The following is a 23,391-nucleotide window of genomic DNA, read 5'->3' as shown; positions in this document are numbered from 1 at the left end:
GTCAGATTTGAGGAAAGCACAAGCAGAAGTTCAAGCTGCTGATGTCCTATCTTGTACTTTGTGCCATTTCTGGAAAATAGATCCTGAAGCAGTGACATTATTTGTCACTCATTGCAGTACCTGTTGAACTCTGAGCGCCCCCCATATTAACACAAACTCACAAACTACCACTAATGGCACACCAGGCAGTATGGGCCATAAGACCAGATGTTTTCCTTGAAAAATTTATGATCCAGCTTTTTATTTAAAATGCCTATATGTGTATATATATGCACACAGTTAGTTATGAGGTAGGACAGAAGGAAATTACATGAATTACATGCAGTACAGCCATGGAGAGATAAGATAATATTGATAACCCGAGCTTACCAAATGTCCCTGCTGGCCTTAGGATTCCCAAGGTGAATTAACTTTAGGTTAAAAACAAACACCCACCCCCACTTTTCATCTGGATTTTTGCTCACAGGGTTTCAACAGCCAAAATATTTATGTTCAAAGTCCAATTTGTTAGAAGCCTTTCCTGCCAACATACATAACTTTTAACATTTGGTCATTTGCCTACCTACACACTGCAGCTGCAACTCAAGGGTTCCCCTCCTCCTGCAATTTTAAGAACACCATTAAACCTGGAAGGGTGGATTACTAGAACTAATTACAACATTGAAAACTGGCACTTACTCATCTTCCTTTTCATCTTCTCACACCTGTGTTACCACTTCCACCCTGGCTATTTCCACTGTGTTTTTCTTTCCCTTCTTGTATTAAACTGATGTTTAGTGACTTATTTTATTACCCGAACTACAGAGCATGAAAAGTGAGAATTTTTTTTCAAGTTCTTCTCCTTTCAATGGGTACAAACTACGGTCAAGCTTCAGTGGCCTCAAAAGCCCTGCCTTACACGAGGCTGTGATTACCAAAACACAAGATAAATGAAGCACTCCCTCTGCAGCAGAGCTAAAATGTTCACCTGTGCTCTCTTCCCAATAAGGAGCTGCTACTGCGATGTTAAGGCACTTCCCTTACACCCCCTTTACAATTTAACTCAAATTTAGCAGTACATAAGAACTAAAGAACACCAGAAATTTTGCAATTCTATTATAAACACAAAGCAGTATCACTTAATCAACAGCAGTGTATATTATTCCTGATATACTATTATACACTGTTATTATATTGTTATATTATTATACACTGTTATAACAGTGGTATATTATTTCAATTCATATAACTATTTTTCTTACAGACAGAATTTACTCAGGGTCTGAAAGATTTTTTCTATAATGCTTCACAGATAGCTCAGATTGTGCTTTTGGCAAAAGGATGGTTGATATGGATGTTATCTTTCCCAGGCAAATATTAGTCTCCTTGTGGAAGATCATCACAGGGACATCTGCATGTGAGGTACCAACATTTCAGACCCTTCAAGTCCTATTATGACCAGGAAGAAATATGTTCGGGAAACGTAAGAGGGGGGAAGAAAAAAGAAAGAAGGCTGGCCTTCTGTAAAATCTGTCTTCAAACAAACCTATTTGTAGGCTCATAGCAACTAATTTCTAAGAACAGTGTGTCAACATGTTTATTCAAAGATTTGATCCAGTCTACTGGTTGAAGGTTGGCTGTTTGTTCAAACTGATAAGGTCAGAAGATGCGTTTAGTTTTGCCTTTCCTTTTTTCTGAGTTACTAAGAGCTTCCACATCTGATTTTTAAAATATGGGTGTTGTAGAGCATTTCAGTGGGAGCTGCGAGTGCTCATTTATTCTTAAAAATCTGGTTTGCTCTGCCAAAAAATCTGGGCACATTCCTGCCTCTTAGACATCCCCCTCCAGGCTACTCTTAGTCACCCACCATTTCAGGCTGTGAAAACATCACTCTGGCATTATTGCTCACTCTCTTTCTCAAAGTACAATGCCAGCCAGCATTAGAGGCAGCACACGAGGATAACAGACCTTAGGGCCACTCATCTGCTTTGTTAACTGTATCCAAAGATACATGCACAGACAAATCCTTCCCTAAATCCTTTGCCCATTACTACACCTGGGAAAATATCTACACAAATGGAAGACAGATGATTTTAAGTTGCAATTGAAGCAAATCCTTCAGGACTAATCATAAACCAAAGACTATTACAGAGAATTTCCAAGTTTCAAGCACTCTGAGCAAGCTGATCTGAAATATTTAATTTTTTTTTTTTTTACTTTTCTGTGGAAAAACTGGGGCACAAGGCACACAATCTTAAATTGGACAGGCCAGGTTCAAATTTTAATATTCAAAATTTTGACTAGGAAGGCTGACCCCAGGAATCTGGGGAGAAGCAAATATTCTGCATGTCTGAAAAAGAGAGATCTGGCAATAGCACTCTAAGTCTCCTGCATGCTTTAGACTATGGCTGCTTCATAAAAACAGCTTTTTGGAAACAGGCAGCCGTGTTGTGTTGGGCCAGGAAGAGTCTGGGGAGAATCTTACTGGTCCAACTTTTTAATGACCAAGTTTTCACTATACTCTTTTCAGGGAAAGGTGTTCATGTAGACAGCCTTCAACGATACAGGAGCAAAATAGTAAATCAAGTGTGTGTCATCTAACCGCTGTTTTGTGCCAGGGCCACCTCTTTATTTTTAGAAGCCAATCTTTTGCTCAAAGTGGAAGTGATGTTATTTTTAAAATGATTTTACAACTCTGTAACATCCAGCCTCCTCTGCTAGAGCAACACTTGGTAAGTGTAGGAAAAGCAAAAAAGGTTTTATGAAACATGCTGTAGATATAACCACAGGCTAAAATCTCTAGCACTGAACTTAACTCTCTTCAGACTGCCTTTGCATTACTCATTGCAGTATCACTGTCAGACAGGCATTAAGGCCAGTTTGCAAAATAAGAAAAACAGAGCTTGGCAAAATATCTGCAAGAAATAGCCACCACCTGCACCTTGCTACAAGGTGTCATTTAATCTTTCAAACTTGCTTTACAAGGGGGTGAAAATCTGGGAGGTGATTCTTTCCATCTACCTCTGCTCTTGTGAGACCCCACCCAGAGTGCTGTGTCCAGCTCTGGGGCCACCAACATAAGAACAATTTAGAGCTATTGGAATGAGTCCAGAGAAGGGTGATAAAGAGACCCACAGATATGGAGCACCTGTCCTGTGCAGACAGGCTGAGAGTTGGGGTTGCTCAGCCTGGAGCAGAGAAGGCTTCAGGGAGATCTTAGAGCACCTTCCAGTACCTAAAGGAGCCCGCGAGAAACCTGTAGATGGACTTACAAGGGTAGGTAGTGATAGGATAAGGAGGAATGGTTTTAAATGGAAAGAGGGCAGGTTCAACGAGATACTAGGAAGGAACTCTTGACTGTGAGTGTGGTGAGGCACTGGAACAGGTTGTCCAGGGAAGTTGTGGATACTCCATGCCTGGAAGTGTTCAAGGCCAGGCTGGATGGGGCTCTGAGCAACCTGGTCTAGTGAAAGCTGTCCCTGTCACAGCAGGGGAATTGGAACAAGATGATCTTTAAGGCCCCCTTCCAAGCCATTTATGATTCTATGTTTTTATGAAAATATTCCTTGAAAGACCTGGCTTTCAAGGGGAGTTTTCTAAAGGTAGTAATTACTATGCCTACAGCTTAGCAGCATAGCAGCAAGTCTCTACTGAAAAATTTGAAGGCAAAATTAAAAGCAGATGTTTTATCTAGAAAGTAGATGCTGAAGTGCACTGTAGTTTTTATGACATTCTCTCCAACCTTTCAAGCATTTTTCTCAATGTACAAGGAAATACATGCACTAAACCAGAAAAAAAGACATGAGCAAAGGATACCTATTCCTCCCTACTAAGCAACAGAAAAAACCCACCACAGCATGTTACAGCTCACAATACATCTTTATTTTATTGGAGATGTTTACAGAAAAATCTGTGAATTACTGCTAGCCTAAGACTGACCATTAGGGAGCCAGGTTATGGTTTATGGCTTTGTCTTTTAATTATTTAAAAAGGTCACAAAACCGATTGAAGTTTAAGGGGCTATTTCAGTCTTATTAAAAAAAGTTCAATTCACAGATAAAGGAGAAGGTTCTTTCACTAGTGATTTAGTAACTACGACCAAAGAGGGTGTAGAACTTGGCAGGGTTTTTGCCGCACACACATCTTGCTCCAGGCTGGAGTTCACAGAGTGGCTGGAAAGGTATGCAGAGGCTTTTTGCTCCCATGGATGGAGCACCAGGCTCAAGATCTTGATCCCTGAAATAAAAGGATATTAATAAATAAAGATATTAAAAATAAAAGTGCAATAAAGTGTATTATACATAAATCTTAAAACCACATTAATTATTCTGAAAGTTCCAGAGTTAAGGAAGTAAATATATTGAATTATGTAGGACAGCAGGAGTCTGTACATAAGTGTTATACCCAAAAGCATCTTGCATTCCTGTTTTATATTCAAAATATTTTGATTTTGATCTTGGTATATACTCTCCAGCTCAGTTATATTTTACCTGGCAGTGGTCTTCTTGATCCAATCCTCACACTCAATTTCCCCACAGAAAGGGATTTGTACAATCTGAAGGGAGGAGGGGAGAGAGAAAAACCCAACAGTTATACATGTAAAAGTATCTTTGTCTTTGGAAGATTCCTAAGACCTTCAGATCTCATATACAGATCTCAAGCTGGGAAAAGTTCCAATTGTTACAAGTGAATTTTAATAGCTCTTCTTCAGAGCAATAGATAAGCCCAGCCATCCCTCCACAGTGCAGTATGGAAAATCTTACACAAACCCAAAGCACCATTTAAATTTTTTTAACCAAATATATCTTTCTTCTGTGCAAAGTATAAACACTCTTTTTTTATCAAATGTTCTGTTTTTCAGGAACAGTTTAAAATTTTCAAACTACTGAGCAAATGCTCACCTTATACACTGTAAAACAGTGCCCTAACAAGTTCCGATTTAAATTCTGTTACTATGAATTTTCATTTTTTCTGAGCATACATTATTTCAAGAAAACAGAACTGCCAACAGCACTTTTTTTCTGGGGGGGTGTGGGGGTGGGTGTGCAGCCTCCTGCTCTTTCCTTCACTTAGCTTAACTGAAGAAAATTGAGAGAGTAAGGCTGAAATGATAATGTCACACACTCCTCTCTGTACTACTCTTAGCTATTGGAGCAGATCTCTTGCCCCTGTTTTATATTCAATTTTACTGACTTTTAAATGGACTTCCACAGAGAAAATTCAGTTTGCTACCAAGAGGTAGCATTACTGTAAAAAAGACACACCCTACACACATTTGAACACTCATGAAATGCTGATAGCTGAGGGCAACCTTAGCTACTAAATTCAGCCTTCATTCATTGTAGCTCTATCCAAACTGTGAATAAGATTCACTCAGTGCATCTTTCTTTCACCTAATTCACATTCTTACTGCAAATGTCTCAATTTGGCATTAACTGGAACACACCTTTAGTAGACTTCACTTTATAGCTTCGCTTTCGTGCAACTGAAAAAAGGAACTATTACCACTCTACATCACTGTTCTTGCATGAATCTTTTGTTGGTGAAATGAAAAATAGTCCACATTTTTAAAGAGCTAAGAGTCTGCAATTCCATTAAGGGAAAAACAGCAGCAGGAATTAAACAGAAGCACTTATTTCATCTTTAAAAATTTTGCTCTTACACAGCAGTCAGTGCTAACAGAGTGCAATTTTAAGTAATTCAGAATACATATGCTATAAAATTATGTTAGTACAACAAAAATAGGTAGAGAGTGAAACAAAGACCAAATGGCATCTTTTTTTGATTTTTTTTTTCAATTCAGATATGCAGTTCATAATAAATTCATATGACCTAAGTACCAAAACAGTGGAAGTATCCAACATGGAATGTAAAATTATTTGTTCACATTTCCAAGCTTAACTGCATTTAGATTACATTAGAATTCTAAATATTATAAAAAACAGCTTTATTCTCTTTGTCACATCTAGAATCTAGCTGCACACAACAGTGAGTGCTGGACATTGCTAACTCAGTTCCTCCTCTGAAGTTCATCATTATTCTTTTAAATTGTGTTCTAAATTGAATTTAAGTGCAATAGAAATACAAGAAAATAGTATAATGGAAGGTCAAGCCTAACCAGGAATAACTTAAAATTATTTTTGAAGTTCAACAGAGTATTTATAGATTCTTGGCACTTGTACATTTTTCATTAGGAATTTTGAAATTCTCAGAGTGGATCTAATTGATACACAACCCACTGATCTCTCTTTAAAAAATAAACAACCTTAATAACAAATGTTGGGGATCCTACCTCTTGAACACACTAATCCAAACACATAAAGAATTTCCCAATCTGATCTGTGACAGAATTTCAGGGTTAAAAAATCTGGTCAGCAGTTCTTTGTAAAAGAAACAGCTCAATTCTGTGCTGAAAACTTAATCTCTCATCTAAACTTCAATAGCTTTTCACAGATGTTTAGATCAGTAGAGCTCACTCATCCACGTGATTGGTTATTTTTACTATAAATCCAAGGAGGTTTCTGACTTGCAGTAATTCTTAGTGAACCTCATGGCTTCTACTCAGGTCATAAAGGTAAAACTTCCTTGACGTAAATAGCTTGTACTTTAAACTCTTACCTGGACCCTTATATGAGACTTAAGTGTTTTGTCACTGCATTAGAATAATGACAGTGAGGTTATTGTAACCTGAATGAAATGTTTACATTACTCTCTCTTAAAAGCATACTCGGATAAAACCATTACTTGTAATGGATAAAAAGGGTGTGAAGCACAAAAATAGAAGTGGTAAATCCCCTTACCTTTCCTGAATCAAGCTCTTTCTGAAAGTCCTCCATATTACTGGCCACCACCATATGACTTTTTAGGTCTTCGGATGCTCTAAGAAAAGGAAAAAAATTCAGTCAGGGCAGATTTATTCAAACAAACTCACTGGCCCAATGGAGCTGAGTTTTCAGAGCCAGTCAAACCAAAGGTTACAAAAAGAGCTATATATTCATTAAAATCTTCCTAATCAGGTTATGTCTTTCTACCACTGATCCCCAAGGAGGTAAAATTTTGATTAATTGCTGATGGGTTGCTGCATATTTCACTGTGCTCACTCATACTGTTGTGCCCAACAGTTAAACACTGACTTGAAGCAGACAGAAATAAATACTATAGATGTCCTAGGTTGAGAAAGAAGTGAATTTTTTGGGAAGTTGGGGTCAAACCAATCAGTGCTTAGAATTGAATATTAGCACCTAGTTTAGTCACTGAAAACATGGACCGCCTCTGAGAACAGGGGATTAAAAAGCAGACAACTCCCAAAAAAACTCTCTTGGTCCCAGTCAGTGAAAGAAGTCAGGCCTCCCCTGCCCAGCTAGGGCTGGGTGGGGAGGGGAAGCCACCGGTGAGGTAGGCCGCAGCCTTGGGCAGAGGAAGAAGGCAAAGGCTTTGCAAGATGAAAAAGTAGAAGAACATTAAGAAGCACCAGACCCCCCCACACCCCACTACCCCCTGGGAGAGAGAGAGAGAGCCAGTGCCTGTGCTGCCTTAAAATTTGATATCATGTGCTAGCAGCACGACTGGCCAGAAGTGACTGGCCCCTGTAAGAGTTCTAAGCAGACAAAAGCAAAAAATTTAACCCTTTTCTTAAATAAGAGAAACCTTACAAATACTGATCCTCCTGAATCTGAATGAGGAAACAGAGAAATAAAACAAAAAGAAATAAGTAAGTGTGATGAAAGTCAGTGCAAGTAAGAAATGTCAGAAGAGTTAAGCAGAATCCTAGGTGAGAAGAAATGATGGAATAGCCTTGAGCTAGATTCTTTTCTTGCATAGCCATAAACAGACCCATGTTTTTCCTGTAACACAAAAACTACATTTAGGGGGAAGCAATGCCTTAGAGCCAAAAAAGTACGGTGAAGCGGTAGTGTAAACAAAGACAGCGGAAGAAGGTGTAGTAATGTCCCCCATCTTCAGTGAAGAAAAGAATGTTCACGAGGTACCTCAGCCCCAAGAAGTAAATTTAAAAAGGACTATGTCCCGAAGCGGAGAAACTGTTGCTTTTTTTAAAACAGAGCAACACATCCTTAAAAAGAGAACCCTAAAACAATTCCGGTCCATACGCAGTAGTGAAAATATGAACATAAAAAGAAAAAGTCACGAAAACAAATGTTCTCAGAACAGTGCCACAAATAACATGAAGACACAAAATATTTCAACTGTGTTTCCAAAAAAAGCCTATAGTGCAAAAAGCTCCTCTCTCCCTAATAAACTAGAAGTTAATTATTTAAAAAGTCGTGACAGACTGAAAGCTAATTATCTAAAAGATACTAACTACATAAAAATCTAAAGTTTTATTTCATGCTGTAGAAGAAATAAGAGGAAGAAGAACAATATATTTAGAAACTTTTCATTCTAAATTCTGTGTCTGTTCCTTTATAGATATGGTAGTTAATAAAGTTGTTTCTTCCTTTATTCCTAAGTTAAAGCCTACTTTGCTCTATTTCTGATCACATCTCACAACAGCCACTAAAAAAAATATATTTTCATGAAGGCACTAGCATCGTGCCAGCGTCAAACCATGACAGATGTGTATTTTGCTTTTTAAATTATTTTCTAAGTCTAAATCCCAAGATGCTTTTGAGCTAGGTAAAAATATTCTGTCTGTAAACAATTTTGATCATCAGAGAAGGAAATAGAAAAGCTCATCTGCCACAGTGCTGTGTCAACACTCTGTTCTTCTCAGTGGACTTACGAGCAACAATCTGCAGTGAGAAACCTGTGAGGGATTTTGGCGTTTGCAGTAAGGGCAAAAAACAGTTTCAAAAGTATTTGATTGCTTACAAGAAAACAATCCTGTGAAGGTCCATAGGGTCTTAAAATACACTTCTGGACACAGAACTTCAGCTACTGAAGTTACTTGGACAGCTTTGTGTCTTTCAAAATTCTGCACCAAAAGCATCTTTCACAAATAAGTCCTGTACATAGGATCATGAAATTATTTAGGCTGGAAAAGATCTCTAAGATCACTGAGTCCATCCACTAAGCCAACACTGCCAGACCTACCACTAAACCATGTCCATAAGCACATTTATGTTTTCTGAACACTTCCATGGATGAGTATTCCATTAGTTGTTGGGCAGCCTGTTTCAATGCCTGACCACAGTGGCAGTCAATACATTTTTTCCAATGCCCAATCTAAACCTCCCCTGGCTCAACCTGAGATCATTTCCTCTTATTCTGTCACATGTTACCTGAGAGAAGAGATCAACTCTCACCTGGCTACGTCCTCCTTCCAGGCAGTTGTAGAGAGTGATAAGATTCCTCCTGAGTTTCCTCTTCTCCAGAAGAAACACCCCACCCCTCCCCTCAGCCACTCCTCACAGGATTTGTGCTCTACACCCTTCACCAGCTCTGCTGCCCTTCCTTGGGCAGTGTTAAGGTCACTAGTCACATAATGACCAATGGGTCACACCTATTTATGGTGTGTGTATGGTATTTATTAATAATACATGTCAACTCAATGATGTATTTTTTAAAGTAAGTTCACAACCTCTTACCTTTCATTTCATAAGAACAACAGGCAGCTCCTATCGCTGAATGTGAAGGAGTTTAAGAGGTAGAAAATTATATGACACAAACAGGAAGATGAGCTTAACCTGTCTTTCTCCACAGACAAACCATTAACGTGAGAAATTCTTCTGACAGATGAAGGGCATGTGTGATTAGCAGAGCCACTTACTGTAACTCTTAGTCTACCTGCTGTAAAGGTTTGCATGGATCTCCTCCAAGATCTGCTTAAGTTTCTCTTCTGCTTCATGTTCAGACAATGTCAGCTTTTGCCCTGTGTCTCTTCTAACAGCAACAAACTGTTGGCTCTTCATGTCTCGTGGTCCCACTTCAACTCTGACTGGGACACCCTTTGTGGAAAAAAAATTAGAAGTTACGATGAAGAAGTAATTCTCAGAAGAGTTCATTTTCTCTCTCTGTGGCTTTTTGTTGTTTTAAAGTCCAGTTTTAATATAGGCTCACTTGATACATTTAAGTTTCTTTGGAAAAAAGAATCACAATATATTGCAAAGCTTTTATGCATTTCTGTATTTCTCATCCACATTCTTTTCACTTGTGCATTCTACCTCACTTCACTAGCTTGAAGACTGTATCAGTGCCAGCATGCAAGTAATACTGAAGCACCGCTGAAACTGCACTAAGTTATCCCACATAGTGCAAATCAGATTTTTAAGTCTGAACAATTAAGACTTAATTCTACAGCAATTATAATGTTCTAGTTCACCCAATAATACATTTAATTCTGTTTTCAAAGAATGCTTTCAATGGCATTCAACAGGTATTGTTTTAGCAGTAAAAGTTCTGTTAAGTACAGCTCTAATATCAACATTAATTGCATTACAATTAATGCAAACAGCTAATTGCTTTAGCAAAGCAAGTCATTTCAAGTAAGTCAGAGTTTATCAAAGTTTATAAACTTTGGTGGTAAAATGTAATTTCTCATCCCCCACACACAACCAGACAAAAAGATTTTCCATGTTACTGAAAAGAGTCAGTTAAGAGTCTACCACGTAACTTATTTTCTTTACATCCTAACATGTATCCCAGAGTGTACGCATTCTTTCACAGGAAATTAAAAGAGTGCATAAAAATACATTTTGGAGGATTGTTCCCCACCCCCTCTCCCCCAAGGAAACTGAATCAGTAGGCTTATAAGCTAAAACCATTCTACAGTGTTCAAGAGATGAACAGGAGAATCAAAACCTGTACCAAGCTTTCTATGCATTGTGTACTCTGGAATCTCCTCAGGTTCACAGCTTCCAAGTGATTCCCTATACTCCCTCTGCCCCAACTACCTTAATTATGCTAAAAAGGTGAATAATACATGACCAATGAACTATCTACTACTGCTGCAAAGCTACACAAAAAGCTACTCAAAACTATGATTAACAAGCAATTCAAACTGAACAGTCTAGTTTATGCCCACAAAGCATTGTTTCCATAATAAAAACTTGGAAGGGAGTATTCGGGATTTCTAATTGTAATACTGCTGAGTAAAAGAAGAGTTCATGGTCCCTTAAGCAGACTTCCCAAGAAAGCAGTGGAACTAATACCAGACAATACAAAAAAAGTACCACTGACTTGGTGTTTTTAGGAAGTAACATCAGAAGTCTGCTAAGCTGACAAGTGCATAAGGCAAAATATTTTCCAGTTAATTCCTTTACTTCTTATTCCAGCACCTTTGTATTTTTTACCTGAAATTCCTTATACACTCAATAAAAGGAGTGTATTGTTCCTGCAATGAGCCTGAAGATGCAGTTTAGGTATTATGCTGGACTGGTATTATACTACATTAGTGTGTATATATATATATATATATAGATAGATAGATAGATAGATAGATATAGATATAGATATATGTACACACACATTATTATACTAATGTGTATTATCTACACATTAGTACATTTTATGAAAAACATCAAGTTTACCCTGTGCTATGTGCCTCCTTGAAAAACCTAGTTTTATTTAGAAAGTTTTCCAACATGGCTTCACAGTACTAGAGCTTCAATAAAAAAAAAAAGGTTACACTAAGGGAAGAGAACTTTGAGACAACAGAAACTTTGAACAATTTGGGTCACTTCTATCAGGTTACTATGAAGATTAACATATTGAAACTGATTTTAAATTCAGAATAAAAATATTATTCCATAACAACACTCAACACATCACTCAATTTTTAATTACCATTATTACCACTGTTTTAGTCTGCTCACTATTTCTGTTATTAGAGGAAGCAGAACTCTTCCTCTCAAGTGCTATATGAGGGGAACATGGCAATATTGAAACAAAAAAATTTGCTCCTTTCGTTTCTGACACTGCAGGTTTATTTCCTCTGTTCTGCTGTATGCACAAAAGGCTATGCTGTGAGTCAGGACACACTGAAGTATCAGTACATATTTCTAAAAATGCAAGTAATTTATGGTCCTAATTTGAATTTCTAGGTATATAAGTAGAGCCCTGGAGGTTTAAAAATCCCTAATGACATGCAAATCCTAGAAAACAGAACAAGTCTTCGAAAACACCATTTCTTCATCTATTCACGAAAATGATCACTATCAGGCAGCAGATTTTAATTTACAGAACACATTTGCCTTCAGAACACAGGGCACACATAGCATACCTCATATATTCTCCTCACCTAGGCTTCAAAACCTCTCTTGGAAAGAAAAGTACCTTAAGTTCCCAGTGGTTGAACTTCCAGCCAGGTGAGTAGTTGTCTCTTAAATCAGCCCGGACACGGACATTGACAGCAAGCAGCCTGCTACGATATTCATTACATTTCTTCAACAGAGCTTCTCTGTCCTCTTCAGAAAGGGAGTTTGTGATACCACAGGGAATAATTACAACCTGTAATAGAACAGGACATGTACTTTATGCTACAAAAAAAATTAGCTCATAGTTATAAAAAACTTGAAACCAATATTGTGGCCCTATATTCCAGTAATTGCCTTCATGCCCTCAGAAATGAAGGACACATTTCCCTTTCCATACTAATGGCACAGATAACATTACTTCAAATGGGTGAACTGTCAAAGGGGACTGGTCCACCACAAGTATCCTAATGATTTGTATTAAACTCACACAGCTACTCTGTAACTAGGCAGCTCCATCCTGAATTAAGTTTTCCAGTTGCCCGATACAAAATACTTATTAATTCCAAGACAAGAAAGGAAACTAAAGCAGTTTAAGGTATTTTTACACACCTGAATACAGGCTACACGAGGTGGGAGTACCAATCCCATGTTATCTCCATGAATCATTGTCATTACACCAATAGTCCGAGTTGTAATGCCCCAGGAATTCTGGTAAGCAAACTGTTTTTCTCCTGGCTTCTTGGGATCTTCAAACACAATTTCAAACATCTTTGAGAAATTCTGCCCTAAATGATGTGATGTTGCACCCTGAAATAGATGCACACAGAAAATTCTATTCAATGAAAATCTAAGTCTATCAAGCGTCAGTTTAAATATTTAAACTTCATATATTTAATGAAATAAATAATTATTTTAATAGCTAAATACCTGGATAGCTCTTCCACTGGCAGATATAAATGCCTCTAAAGTGGTTGTATAATCCCCCCCAGCAAACTTCTCCTTCTCTGTCTTTCTTCCTTTCACAACAGGTATTGCCAAGAGATCCTCATACACCCGAGCATAGAGATCAAGTATCTGCAGCACCTATGATGAACAAACTATCTTCAGAATTACTCAGGATTTTGCATTTGTTACATCATGAAATATTTTTATGTGACAGAGTCTGAAATCTTTAAGATTTAACACTTCCTCAAGACTTTGTTTAGAAACTAAGATTTCTTCAATTACTTTGGATGTTTTTCTCCCTGAACGAAAAAGCAACAACTGTAAGTCATGACAGAAAACAAGAAGAAAGTTATAAAACTGGGCAAAGAAAGTTTTAGAACTTCTAGTAGTAAACACATGGATGCATTATTTAAATTTTTAATGAAAACTGATTTTTATGTATTTTAAAGAAAAATAATTTTTAAGGTAAGCACACACTTTATATCACACGCTTCTAACTTTCCATATTGTTTGTAAAGAACGAAGCCTCAGAAATGAGTTGCTTCTGAGAAAAAAATGGGCTCTAATAAACTTGGCATTTTTCATAAGGGCTCTCAAAAAAAAAGATTTCCTTGAGGTCTCAGTACAAAGATTTGTGTTGCTATGGAGTAAGGTAACTTCCTGAAAGGAGAGGCACCAGTGCATTTGTTTTTACCTCCTCTGCTGCTTCTTCATATGTTGCAAATGCTGTGTGACCCTCTTGCCAAAGGAACTCACGAGTGCGAAGGAAAGGCTGGGGATGTTTGAACTCCCAGCGCTGGAGGGGCAGAAGCATAAAAATGTAACACTATGAAGCATCAAATTTTTGTTACAAATAATGTTTATAAGCAAGTACTAGAAAATCCTCAATAAAGATAAAAAAGCCAACTACTCACAGATTTCTATTTAATACAATCAACTACACACATTGATAAAGAATGTTTTATTAGAAACACTGAGAAAAACATATCATATAAACTATGGTAATAATTTTGCTTTGAAATATGTGCTGTGATCATTATGATCATGCCAAGTCCACAGAGAATAACTGTCCTACACTGCACTTGTGATAAGAAGAGGTACTCAGGAATTGTGTATACATACCACAACACTGCACCACTGATTAAGCTTGATAGGAAGATCCCTGTGTGACTGCACCCACTTTGCATAGGAAGGATACATTACTGAAAAAAAAAAGCAGCTTTGAGTCTCCACACAATAAAGACACGCCAAACTTTTCCTTTTGGTACATATAAGCTTAACATTCTCTGCTGTGAGAATTATGCTTTTATGTTTCATTTCCTTTAAAATATATTTTTTTGTCTTAATACATAATATTTTCACCAGAGTACTTCCACTTCATCCCGAGTCTCTGCAAAAGAGCTTGGCTGCTGCGGCTCAAAGTACAATCCAAAGCTTATTATTTAATGACACTGGGTTTGATCCCTGGCTTACAGTATGGTAAATACACCTGGGTTCACAAATAGGAACTACCTGACCTCAGATTTTAGGATGTTATGCTAGACTTGACTCAATTAAAAACTCATCCAGCCTTATGTCTTAAAATGCTTGTATAAATTACTCAGATGAACAATTACAGTCAAAACACATGCAAAACTGAAGTGAATTATGAGTTGAAAACATTCTTATAAACATTATAAACCAAATAATCAAATGTGTTCAGACAAAGTAAGTCAGTTGTTCAGAATATGAACAACAAAATTCCTGAAAAGTCTGCATTTTCTAAAAGTGCCTATTTAAGGCAACATATAATGTGGATTTCCTATGAGCAGCAACAAGATTAAGAAATTTTCCTAAGGAGTTACAGAAAACATTCTGAAAAGTGGGGGCTTCCACTTTTCAGAAGGGACTCTCGTCTATCAGCTACACTATACACAGAACTTCACAGATAAGTTTATAGCCAAACTACATGAAAACAGACCCACCTGTTTCACTTGTGGGACGTATAGCAATTGGTTCAGCCAGTTCTGTTTTCCCAGATCTTGTGACCCAAGCAACCTAAAAAAAGGAGAAAAAAAAAAAAAAATCAAACAAAACAAGTTTGGAAAAAAATCCTCTAGCCCCAAACTTACTTTCATATCCAGCTGCAGACTAAGTGGTTGGGTTTTCTTACAGTCAGATTAAAATGAAATTTTGAAGCGTACCTCAGGAGCAAAGTCAGCAATATGAGACTTCTCTGTCTCTAGGGCAGCCTGGGACACGAACATGGGGAAGTAGCAGTTTTCCACTCCAAGTTTCTTGATCTCTGCATCAAAGAAGTCTTTGATGGCTTCCCAAATAGCATGAGCCCAAGGACGAAGAATGTAACAGCCACTCACATCGTAGTATTCAATCATCTCTGATTTAGTGATCACCTTGCAAAAGATTAATCAGAGGCTGAAATTTCAGCTTGTACACAGAGAACATTCAGTAATTCAAGTGTGTGTCACGCAACTCAAGAGAAGTCTTCTACTTAAAACTGCTGAAATTGTTAGCAGCTAAGATATACTTTAGGGTCATTTGTGTTACCTAGAGAAGGTTAACCAGGAACATTAAGTTTAATAATAGGTCTAAATACTGTTAAACACTTAAACTGAATTTCATGAACCCAAGTAAGAGACTATAGCTAGTTTCCAGGAACAAAAAAATTGCACTTCTTTAAGAAATGTCTCTAACTCACTCAGAGACTTTTATTCCTTAGAGTAAAGGCAAAAATTATACTACTGACAGGAAATGGACACCATTGACAGCTACTTACAATCTCACATAGCAAGACTAATCTAAACTAATCTACTCTACCTGGGTTTTATTCAATCTCACAAGCCAGCAAAATTGTTAAGTATCAACAGATATTCACTCTGTTATGCATCACCTTGAGTTGAAATTAAACTCTCAAGTCTGTAGAATTCCTATAATTTCAACTAAGTTTTTTACTCTTAACAGAAGAGGAATCCAGACATGAAACGAGGAAACCATATATATTATATATAAAAGGTTGGGTGGGTGACACTCAATCTTTTTACAGCTTACTAAATTTATTCAGCTCTTCACTCCAAGGCACTTCTATTTAAGACCATGATAACATAAGACATAGAAAAGAGAAAATACTTCGCTTTGTATTGAAAAAAAAAGGAACTCAATAAAAAGATGTAAATTCCTAACAGACATTGATTTATTACAGAATGAAACAATTAAATCAAACCAAGGTGCACTTACCTGAGAGAACCACTCTGAAAGATTTTCTTCTTTTTTAGCTTCTAGACCCAGCCTAAGGTATGACAAAAGAAACAGATTTGTGCTGTTCAGCATTTAGATGTGAAACTTATCCTAACCCTTTTTTTTCCTCTTCTTTTTTTGGGGCAGGAGGTATGGAATAATAAGGTGGAAGAGAATGTTTTAGTTTTACATCAAAAGGCTAAGTTTTGGCTGGTGAGAGTTGCTAGTATTTCCTTACCCTAACAAGAATATTTAATAAGAACAGTTCCAATTATTTAGTATAGATTGAACACTTCTAATTTTCACTATGGCTGTATCAAAGAACCTCACAGCAACATATTAAGAAACCAAACCACCAGTAAGCAGTCCAGTAAGAGCTTAGGATTAACCAGACCTGTTTGTAAGCAGTTCTACTCTTTATTTTAAACATTTCCTACCTAGACAGTAGCTAAAATTTCAGGAAAGACATGCAACTTGAATTCACCATTCATGTGAATGTCAGTCACACTGTTTGAGAAAACTGACCCCACCTCAAAATAAAGATAACCAATAAAACTATAGGACTCTAAAGAAGGTTAATAAACTCATCAGACTCAAATGACAGAACACAAAAGTAAAAGTTTTATATCTCTACAAACAAAGAAGTTTTAAAGGAGGGAAATACATTGATTTCTGGCATTATTTCTATACATAATAACCGCATCTCTGTCTCTAATATATGATTTATGTATATAAAACAGGAAATACATAGTGCTGCATAATACATGCTGTAAAAAGACCTCTAAATTTTCAGCAAGACACAGCAGCACATTTACAGAAACAAATAATAAGCACAAAAACTTGTCAGTGACAGTAACAATACAGGATGCTGAAGTACAACTGACACTAAATAAACTTTGCTAACTTGCCTTTGGCTCAATCCTGAATATGAAAATCAATACAGTTATTTTGCAAATGTCCATACTTTCAAGTGAAATGAGACACGTATCAAACTCTAAATCTGAACATAGGTAGATGGTTGATAGTTCTATCCAATAAGATTAAAGATTGCATCTTTACCTGGTTTGCTTCTTAGGGCCTTGGCCCTCTCCTGATCCATTTGAGGAGCGCTCATTACCACTTTGTCCTTGCAAAGGTTCTTTTTTGGGGCCATCATTTTGCTTCTGTTGCTTACTCTGCTTTTCAGATTTGTTCTCCTTCTCTTTCTTCTTTTTGTCTTTGTCATCTACACCACTAGCAGACACTGGTTTATAGTCAACTCCTGCAACAGACTTATACTGGGCCTTCAACTGAAGAAGTTCTTTAACAGCCAAATCTATTTTTTCCTTGAAGGAAAGAAAAAAGTAAGAAAATTATAGAAAAATCAGTGGAATAATATGGATCTATTAAAAAAAAATCTATATGGCTTTATGGACATTCAGACTATTGGCAGAAAAATCTGTATAAGCCAGTACTTAACTTTAATGTGCTGACATTTTATGGATCATACCTGAGAGCACATCTAATTTAAAAATAATATTTCAGATCCCAGAATTCAAATGCTGCCTATTTTAAAGGTACATTTCTTATTCCCATAATCACACTGAATTTTAAAGAGATTTTTTAGATTTAAATACATATATTACATTTTTACACTACAGTGTGTATGTTATTACCTTGTCTGCTTTTTCTGCTTTCAATTTCCTAACTTCATCTCCTTGAAGAGCTACTTTGCTAAACAGGGCTTTAGCTTCAGGAGTATCTGGACCGCTGGATACTGTGTTTGATGCCTGAGGCAAAGCCCCCTGAGCTGTTGGTGGGTGTCCTGGCTTGTACTCCTGCCCATTCTTTTCCTTGTAGTCAGCTTTTAGAGAAAGGAGGAGTTTTACTGCTTCATCTATTTGATCCTATGTGGAGGACAAATAGCAAGATTTACTGGTGAGAATTAAAGAGAGAACTGGCCAGAAGCATTGATTATCAGGCTATGAAACCAACCTAACCAACAAACAAACCCCCCCCCCAAAAAAAAACAACCCAATATCAAAACTAATTTTGCAAGGTGGAAATACAGGCAGAACACCCCCCCACCCCATCCCCCAGAAGCACCTAAAAAGCTGCAGGTTTGTCTCCTGTTCTTTTCCACAACCATCACTGAATCTGTCTCTGTTTTGAAAGATGTTGCTATTGCTGCAGCACACTAGACAGTTGAACAGTCACTTGTCCCAAATACAGCAATAAACAGTAAAATACATTAAACACTTCTGCAAGGTCAATATCTGCCATGCTCATGCCTATTCACCTATATATGAGGGGTTAACTTTGACTTCATATATCTGAGTCAGGAAAATATCCAGCACTAGAACAGTTCTGTTTGGCATTATCAGAGCATGCATGACCTGGACATAAGCGAGCTTGATCACTACTTGGTGAAAGATTTCCCCCCAGTGGTCAAATGTGATTACAATTACAATTGCTCACTCTAATGCCTATTGTACCTTGGAAGCTTTCTCTGCCTTGAGTCTGCGTACGACTTCCCCTTGCTCAGCTACAGTATCATAAAGTGCTTTGCCATCCACTAAGCTACAGCTTGCTAAGTTACTGCAGCAGACAGGAGATGGAGGTGCAGTGGAAGATAGACAAGAAGGCATTGAGGGTGGATTTCCAGGCTTGTACTCTTGACCTGTCTTTTGTTTATATTCTGCTTTTAAGTTTAAAAGAATTTTCACAGCCTCATCTATTTGCTCCTGAAGCAAGAGAGAAAAAACAGCAGTTGCAGATAAGACAGAGGTGTAACACAAGAGCTGAGATAACACAAGCCATTACTAGAATGGCACTAACACAGCTGTTGTAATAAAACTTCTAGAGCTATCCTGCAAGTATAAGCTGTTACTACTAAGTTCTGTGGCAAAACTTTTTAGCCAGAAGACCTACAAGTTGTACACTAAAGGGCTAACTCAGGTAGTGTAGGTAAGGGCTGATTTCTGTGCCATAAAAGCCTCCCATTTAGGTGGCTTAGTCCCCTCCAGTTATAGCAGTCCATGAGCTGTACACTGGAGATAGTAGCAAATACACAGGCTCTGAAGAAATAATGGTTGTTTGGTCATGATCAGGTAATTCCCAAATTTATTGCTGCCATTCTGGCTCCAAGTTACAGCCCTTCTTTCAAGTTACTGCCTATACTCTGCTTCACTTAATCTTGTATGACTAAAAAACAACTTATTTCTTTTCCATGCACTAACACAGAACTCATGCAGTCAGCCATATCATCAGCTCAAGAGAATTTGGGAAAGCACTTCATGGAACGAGCTTATGTTTTGCTCCTCAAATTTCACAAAACCTGACGTTGAGTTTTAGGCTAAACTGAAGACACTGTTCCACTCAGAAGTATCCACAGGTAGAACACCTTTGAAGCTTTCTCTGATTTGAGCTTGAGGACCACTTCTCCTTGTTGAGCTACTTTGCTGTACAGAGCCTTGCTGTCTACTGCACATGGGGATGGAGGAGTGGGAACGGGAGAACACTGAGGAGGGACAAAGGCCACAGGTGGGCTTCTAGGCTTGTACTCCTGGCCTGTCTGTTGCTTATATTCTGCCTTTAGGGATAAAAGGACTTCCACAGCAGCACCTATCTCATCCTGAAAGAAGAAAGGAAGGGGTAAAAAAGAGGAGGAACACAGACATAGAGACATAAGACTCTCAAGAGTACCACAAATACTTTCATAAAAAGACCTGCAGTTTATGTGCACCTGTTCCATTTTCCTAAGTACTTAGCAGAGTAATTCAGAGAAGTCTTCTCTACTAATTTCCTATTTTAACAAAGTAACTCCTCTTAAGGGATATACAACCCTAATGGTCCTAAGTAAAATTATAACAATAAATTAATTTAGATCTTCTCATTTATTTAGATTCTGTGGTGCCATCAAGATACTACTACTATCAACATTATTTAACTACTGGGCAAACTACGTTATTTTCCCTCTCTTCTTGCTCTGCATTAAAAAGAAAGGAAATAACACAGCTAACAGTAGCTATGTTTGCTATGTACAGTTACAGACAGGAAGATTCTCAAAAACATCTGTGGCATTTGGATCTTTCCTTTCCGGTTTTGGAGCTTTGTTTCAAGGTCTAAACAGCAACAATTCAATCCTGTGAAGTCACATAATTTGACCATACCAAGTTAAACAAATTAAGAAATTGCCAAGGCATTTTAATCTCAAGGACTTGATTTGGATACTTAACTCTTGCTGTTGGGTAAATTCTGTTCATGCTTCAGAGCACTAGCCTCAGAAATATGGGAATTCACCAATACAAACTTGATCATACAAATATAACTGAAGAAGTAAGTATTGGAAAACACGAGTCTTGACAGAACAGAGCCCAGTCCAAATGATGACCACAATAAAAACCCTGGATCCATAAGCACCCATTCACCTCCACAGAGAGAACAGTGGGCTATGCAAACCCAGACAAAACCACAGGATTATTTTAATCATCACCTTAGATGCTTTCTCAGCTTTCAGTTTTCGGACCACTTCTCCTTGTTCTGCTACTTTATCATACAGAGCTTTACTGTCCAAGGTACCAGAGGTCTTAAGCTTTGATGACTGTGAATTTCCAGATATTGGAGGATTTCCTGGCTTATACTCCTGGCCTGTCTTCTCTTTGTATTCTGCTTTCAAGTCCAGCAGTTGTTTCACAGCTTTATCAATATCTTCCTTTGCTGCCTTCCTAGCCTTCAAGTCACGAACTACATCACCCTGTGCAGCCACCTTGTTGTAGATGATCAAGTGACCTTCAGATGATTCAGTAGAGGATGGAGTAGAGGCATGACCAACAACTGGAGCAGATTTTCCTTTTACAGCTGAACTAGCCTTAAAAAAAAAAAACACCACAAAAAAAAAACCAAGCCAAGTATTCAGCATGTAATCTCATACAGAAATAGATGTGTAATAATACATTTTATGGTACTTTCCTAAACCACCAGTTTACCTCTTTCTTTGCAGTTTCAGCTTTGGTCTTCTCTTTTGACCCAGATGTTGGCATTTCTTTAGTGTGTCCATCAGGGATGTAAATCAAAATGCATGGGGCATCTTTACAGCTGTAAGGACTATAAAAAGATTTATAGAAAACACAACAGTAAAGGAAATAAAAGATGATTATCAAACATTTATTGAAACAAATGAGCTACTCTTTCTAAAAGATGCTTTCACACAACTGCAGGTTTATCTTTGATACACAGCTGTAATTACCTAAATTTACATAATTGGGGATCTGCAATGACTCCTCTTGCATGCACGTTTTCCTTTTTTTATAATATTTATATGTTTATGTTATAATTGCATGTAGATGTTTTGATAGCTTGCTAAGAAAGTGTTACAAGTAAGTAGTATGTGCACACCCTAATTGGAAAAATGCCTGTTTTATTCTGTAGCACTACTACTTAATTTCTATACTCCAAATCATAACGAAACCACAACCTTATTACCAAGTCCAGGTTAGCTGGGGTGCACCTCAAGTACCACATACTTGGCTTAAGACAGTTTGAAGAGGCAGGAATGTAATAAAAAATAAAAGCAATGCCAGTCCACAAAGATATTCCTCACAAAGATCATGGTAATGGATAAACATTTGCAGACAACGTTACTCTTGCCAATGTGTGTGAAAACACTAAAATACAGTAAGCTAAAGCAAATTCTGTGTCGTCTGTTTAGGCCATTCTCAGGTAACTGACCTCACTGGCTCATAGGGCTGATCACAAATAAAGAATCCTCTTCTCTGAAGTTGTATGATGTCTCCTTTTTTTAACTCCTTAAGGCACGGATCACCAAGCATCAGTTCTTCTTGCTGCAAGTATTAAAAGAAATCAGTCCATGTCTAACAGAGCAAAGGAAAAGCAAGAAATAAGAGTTGTAGAAGGATAGTAGTGATTTACTCCTTTTCCAAGTGTCAAAATGTTACTTAATTCCAGAAACAGCAGAACAAGTACTAGCAAGAAGATGCTACGTTGTAAGAATGTATCAAGACAAAAACTCAAACTATTGGTCTCACATGTGTAAAAGCCTGCTAACAACTGAGAATAAACAAGAGTCATATTTTAATTTTGAGATTATGACAGCTTACATGGAAACACAGAAACTAGATACACCAGCACAATTTATCTGTTGAACAAAAAACCAGTTATATTTTAAAAACCACAACTAGAAACATTGAATTAAAACAAAACAAAAAAACCAAAAACAAACAAACAAAACCAATATGAAGTTTTGTGGAATTAAAGGGGACAAAAATACAACTCACCTTGCTATTTCGGTTGATATATTGCTTGAAGTCTTCATCTTTACCTAGAACTGGCTTAGTGATCAGATGCTCATAATTAACACAGACAGTTGGGATGAGGGGTGCATGTGGAGTTTCTGCCAACCAAGTGATCTTAGTAGTTTTTTTGAAGTCCTTATTATCTAAGTTCAACTTGGCATTGATGGATACAATTTTTCCATTTGAATTTCTACAGGAAAACAGAAATTATAATGATACAGCCTAAATGACCAGTTCTGATTCAGTACTGCAAAAACAAGTGTTCAGAGTTAATTTTTGAAGTGTGAATCATAGAAAATGAAAGAGTGCATTCATTGCCATTTATGTTCTCCATTAATTTTGTTGTCTTAAATATCAATATAGAGCAAAAAGCATGAGGAAAAAAAATCTTTGCATATTTATGTTCTCTATCAGAGCTCACTCCATTCTGTGTTTCAACACAACCACTTCAAAGATACCATGATGACATTAAATGGTCTCCTTCCCCACCTCAACAGCTGTGCAACTGAAACTGCGGCAGGTTCAGTTTCTCACTATGCAAAAGCAGTATTTGTTAAGGGGTGGAAAATTGTTAACATTCAGGTGGTTTTTTTCTGTCTGAAAAAGCTGTTTTACAGTGGCAATATTACCACAGAATCATGGAGAGCACTGGATGACAGGGACACACAGTATCAGGACTGACTAATGATTTCCAACCTGAATCTACAGAAATATACACACTATGCTAACATGCAGCTTCATGGCATATTTCAAAGTAGATTTATAGACACAGAATCATAGAATAGACA

At 37.3% G+C, this 23,391-nt stretch overlaps 1 protein-coding gene across 6 annotated transcripts in view; it reads right to left on the bottom strand.

Annotated features, from left to right (window-relative positions):
* Nucleotides 1–3,839: 3,839 nt before the first annotated feature.
* Nucleotides 3,840–23,391, bottom strand: part of EPRS1 (glutamyl-prolyl-tRNA synthetase 1) — a 38,922-nt gene continuing 19,370 nt past the window's right edge. For 2 of the 6 annotated variants that reach the window (XM_064414134.1, XM_064414135.1), the window contains 20 exons: nucleotides 22,586–22,793; nucleotides 22,020–22,132; nucleotides 21,278–21,395; nucleotides 20,785–21,159; nucleotides 19,693–19,923; nucleotides 18,785–19,033; nucleotides 17,966–18,196; nucleotides 17,370–17,635; nucleotides 16,311–16,362; nucleotides 15,260–15,469; nucleotides 15,041–15,113; nucleotides 14,199–14,278; nucleotides 13,771–13,872; nucleotides 13,059–13,214; nucleotides 12,741–12,938; nucleotides 12,211–12,384; nucleotides 9,724–9,884; nucleotides 6,780–6,858; nucleotides 4,470–4,534; nucleotides 3,840–4,215 (listed from right to left, as the gene is read on the bottom strand). In XM_064414134.1, the coding sequence (XP_064270204.1) occupies nucleotides 4,065–4,215; nucleotides 4,470–4,534; nucleotides 6,780–6,858; nucleotides 9,724–9,884; nucleotides 12,211–12,384; nucleotides 12,741–12,938; nucleotides 13,059–13,214; nucleotides 13,771–13,872; nucleotides 14,199–14,278; nucleotides 15,041–15,113; nucleotides 15,260–15,469; nucleotides 16,311–16,362; nucleotides 17,370–17,635; nucleotides 17,966–18,196; nucleotides 18,785–19,033; nucleotides 19,693–19,923; nucleotides 20,785–21,159; nucleotides 21,278–21,395; nucleotides 22,020–22,132; nucleotides 22,586–22,793 (3,292 nt within the window). In that variant the 3' untranslated portion in view covers nucleotides 3,840–4,064. The remainder of the gene's footprint in view (nucleotides 4,216–4,469; nucleotides 4,535–6,779; nucleotides 6,859–9,723; nucleotides 9,885–12,210; nucleotides 12,385–12,740; nucleotides 12,939–13,058; nucleotides 13,215–13,770; nucleotides 13,873–14,198; nucleotides 14,279–15,040; nucleotides 15,114–15,259; nucleotides 15,470–16,310; nucleotides 16,363–17,369; nucleotides 17,636–17,965; nucleotides 18,197–18,784; nucleotides 19,034–19,692; nucleotides 19,924–20,784; nucleotides 21,160–21,277; nucleotides 21,396–22,019; nucleotides 22,133–22,585; nucleotides 22,794–23,391) is intronic. The other 4 variants (XM_064414136.1, XM_064414137.1, XM_064414138.1 and 1 more) reach the window with 2 other exon arrangements.

Source organism: Passer domesticus, chromosome 3 (assembly GCF_036417665.1).
Source record: "Passer domesticus isolate bPasDom1 chromosome 3, bPasDom1.hap1, whole genome shotgun sequence".
Taxonomy (NCBI): domain Eukaryota; kingdom Metazoa; phylum Chordata; class Aves; order Passeriformes; family Passeridae; genus Passer; species Passer domesticus.
The sequence above is the reverse complement of the archived record's forward strand: the minus strand, read 5'-3'. Positions and strand labels throughout refer to the sequence as shown.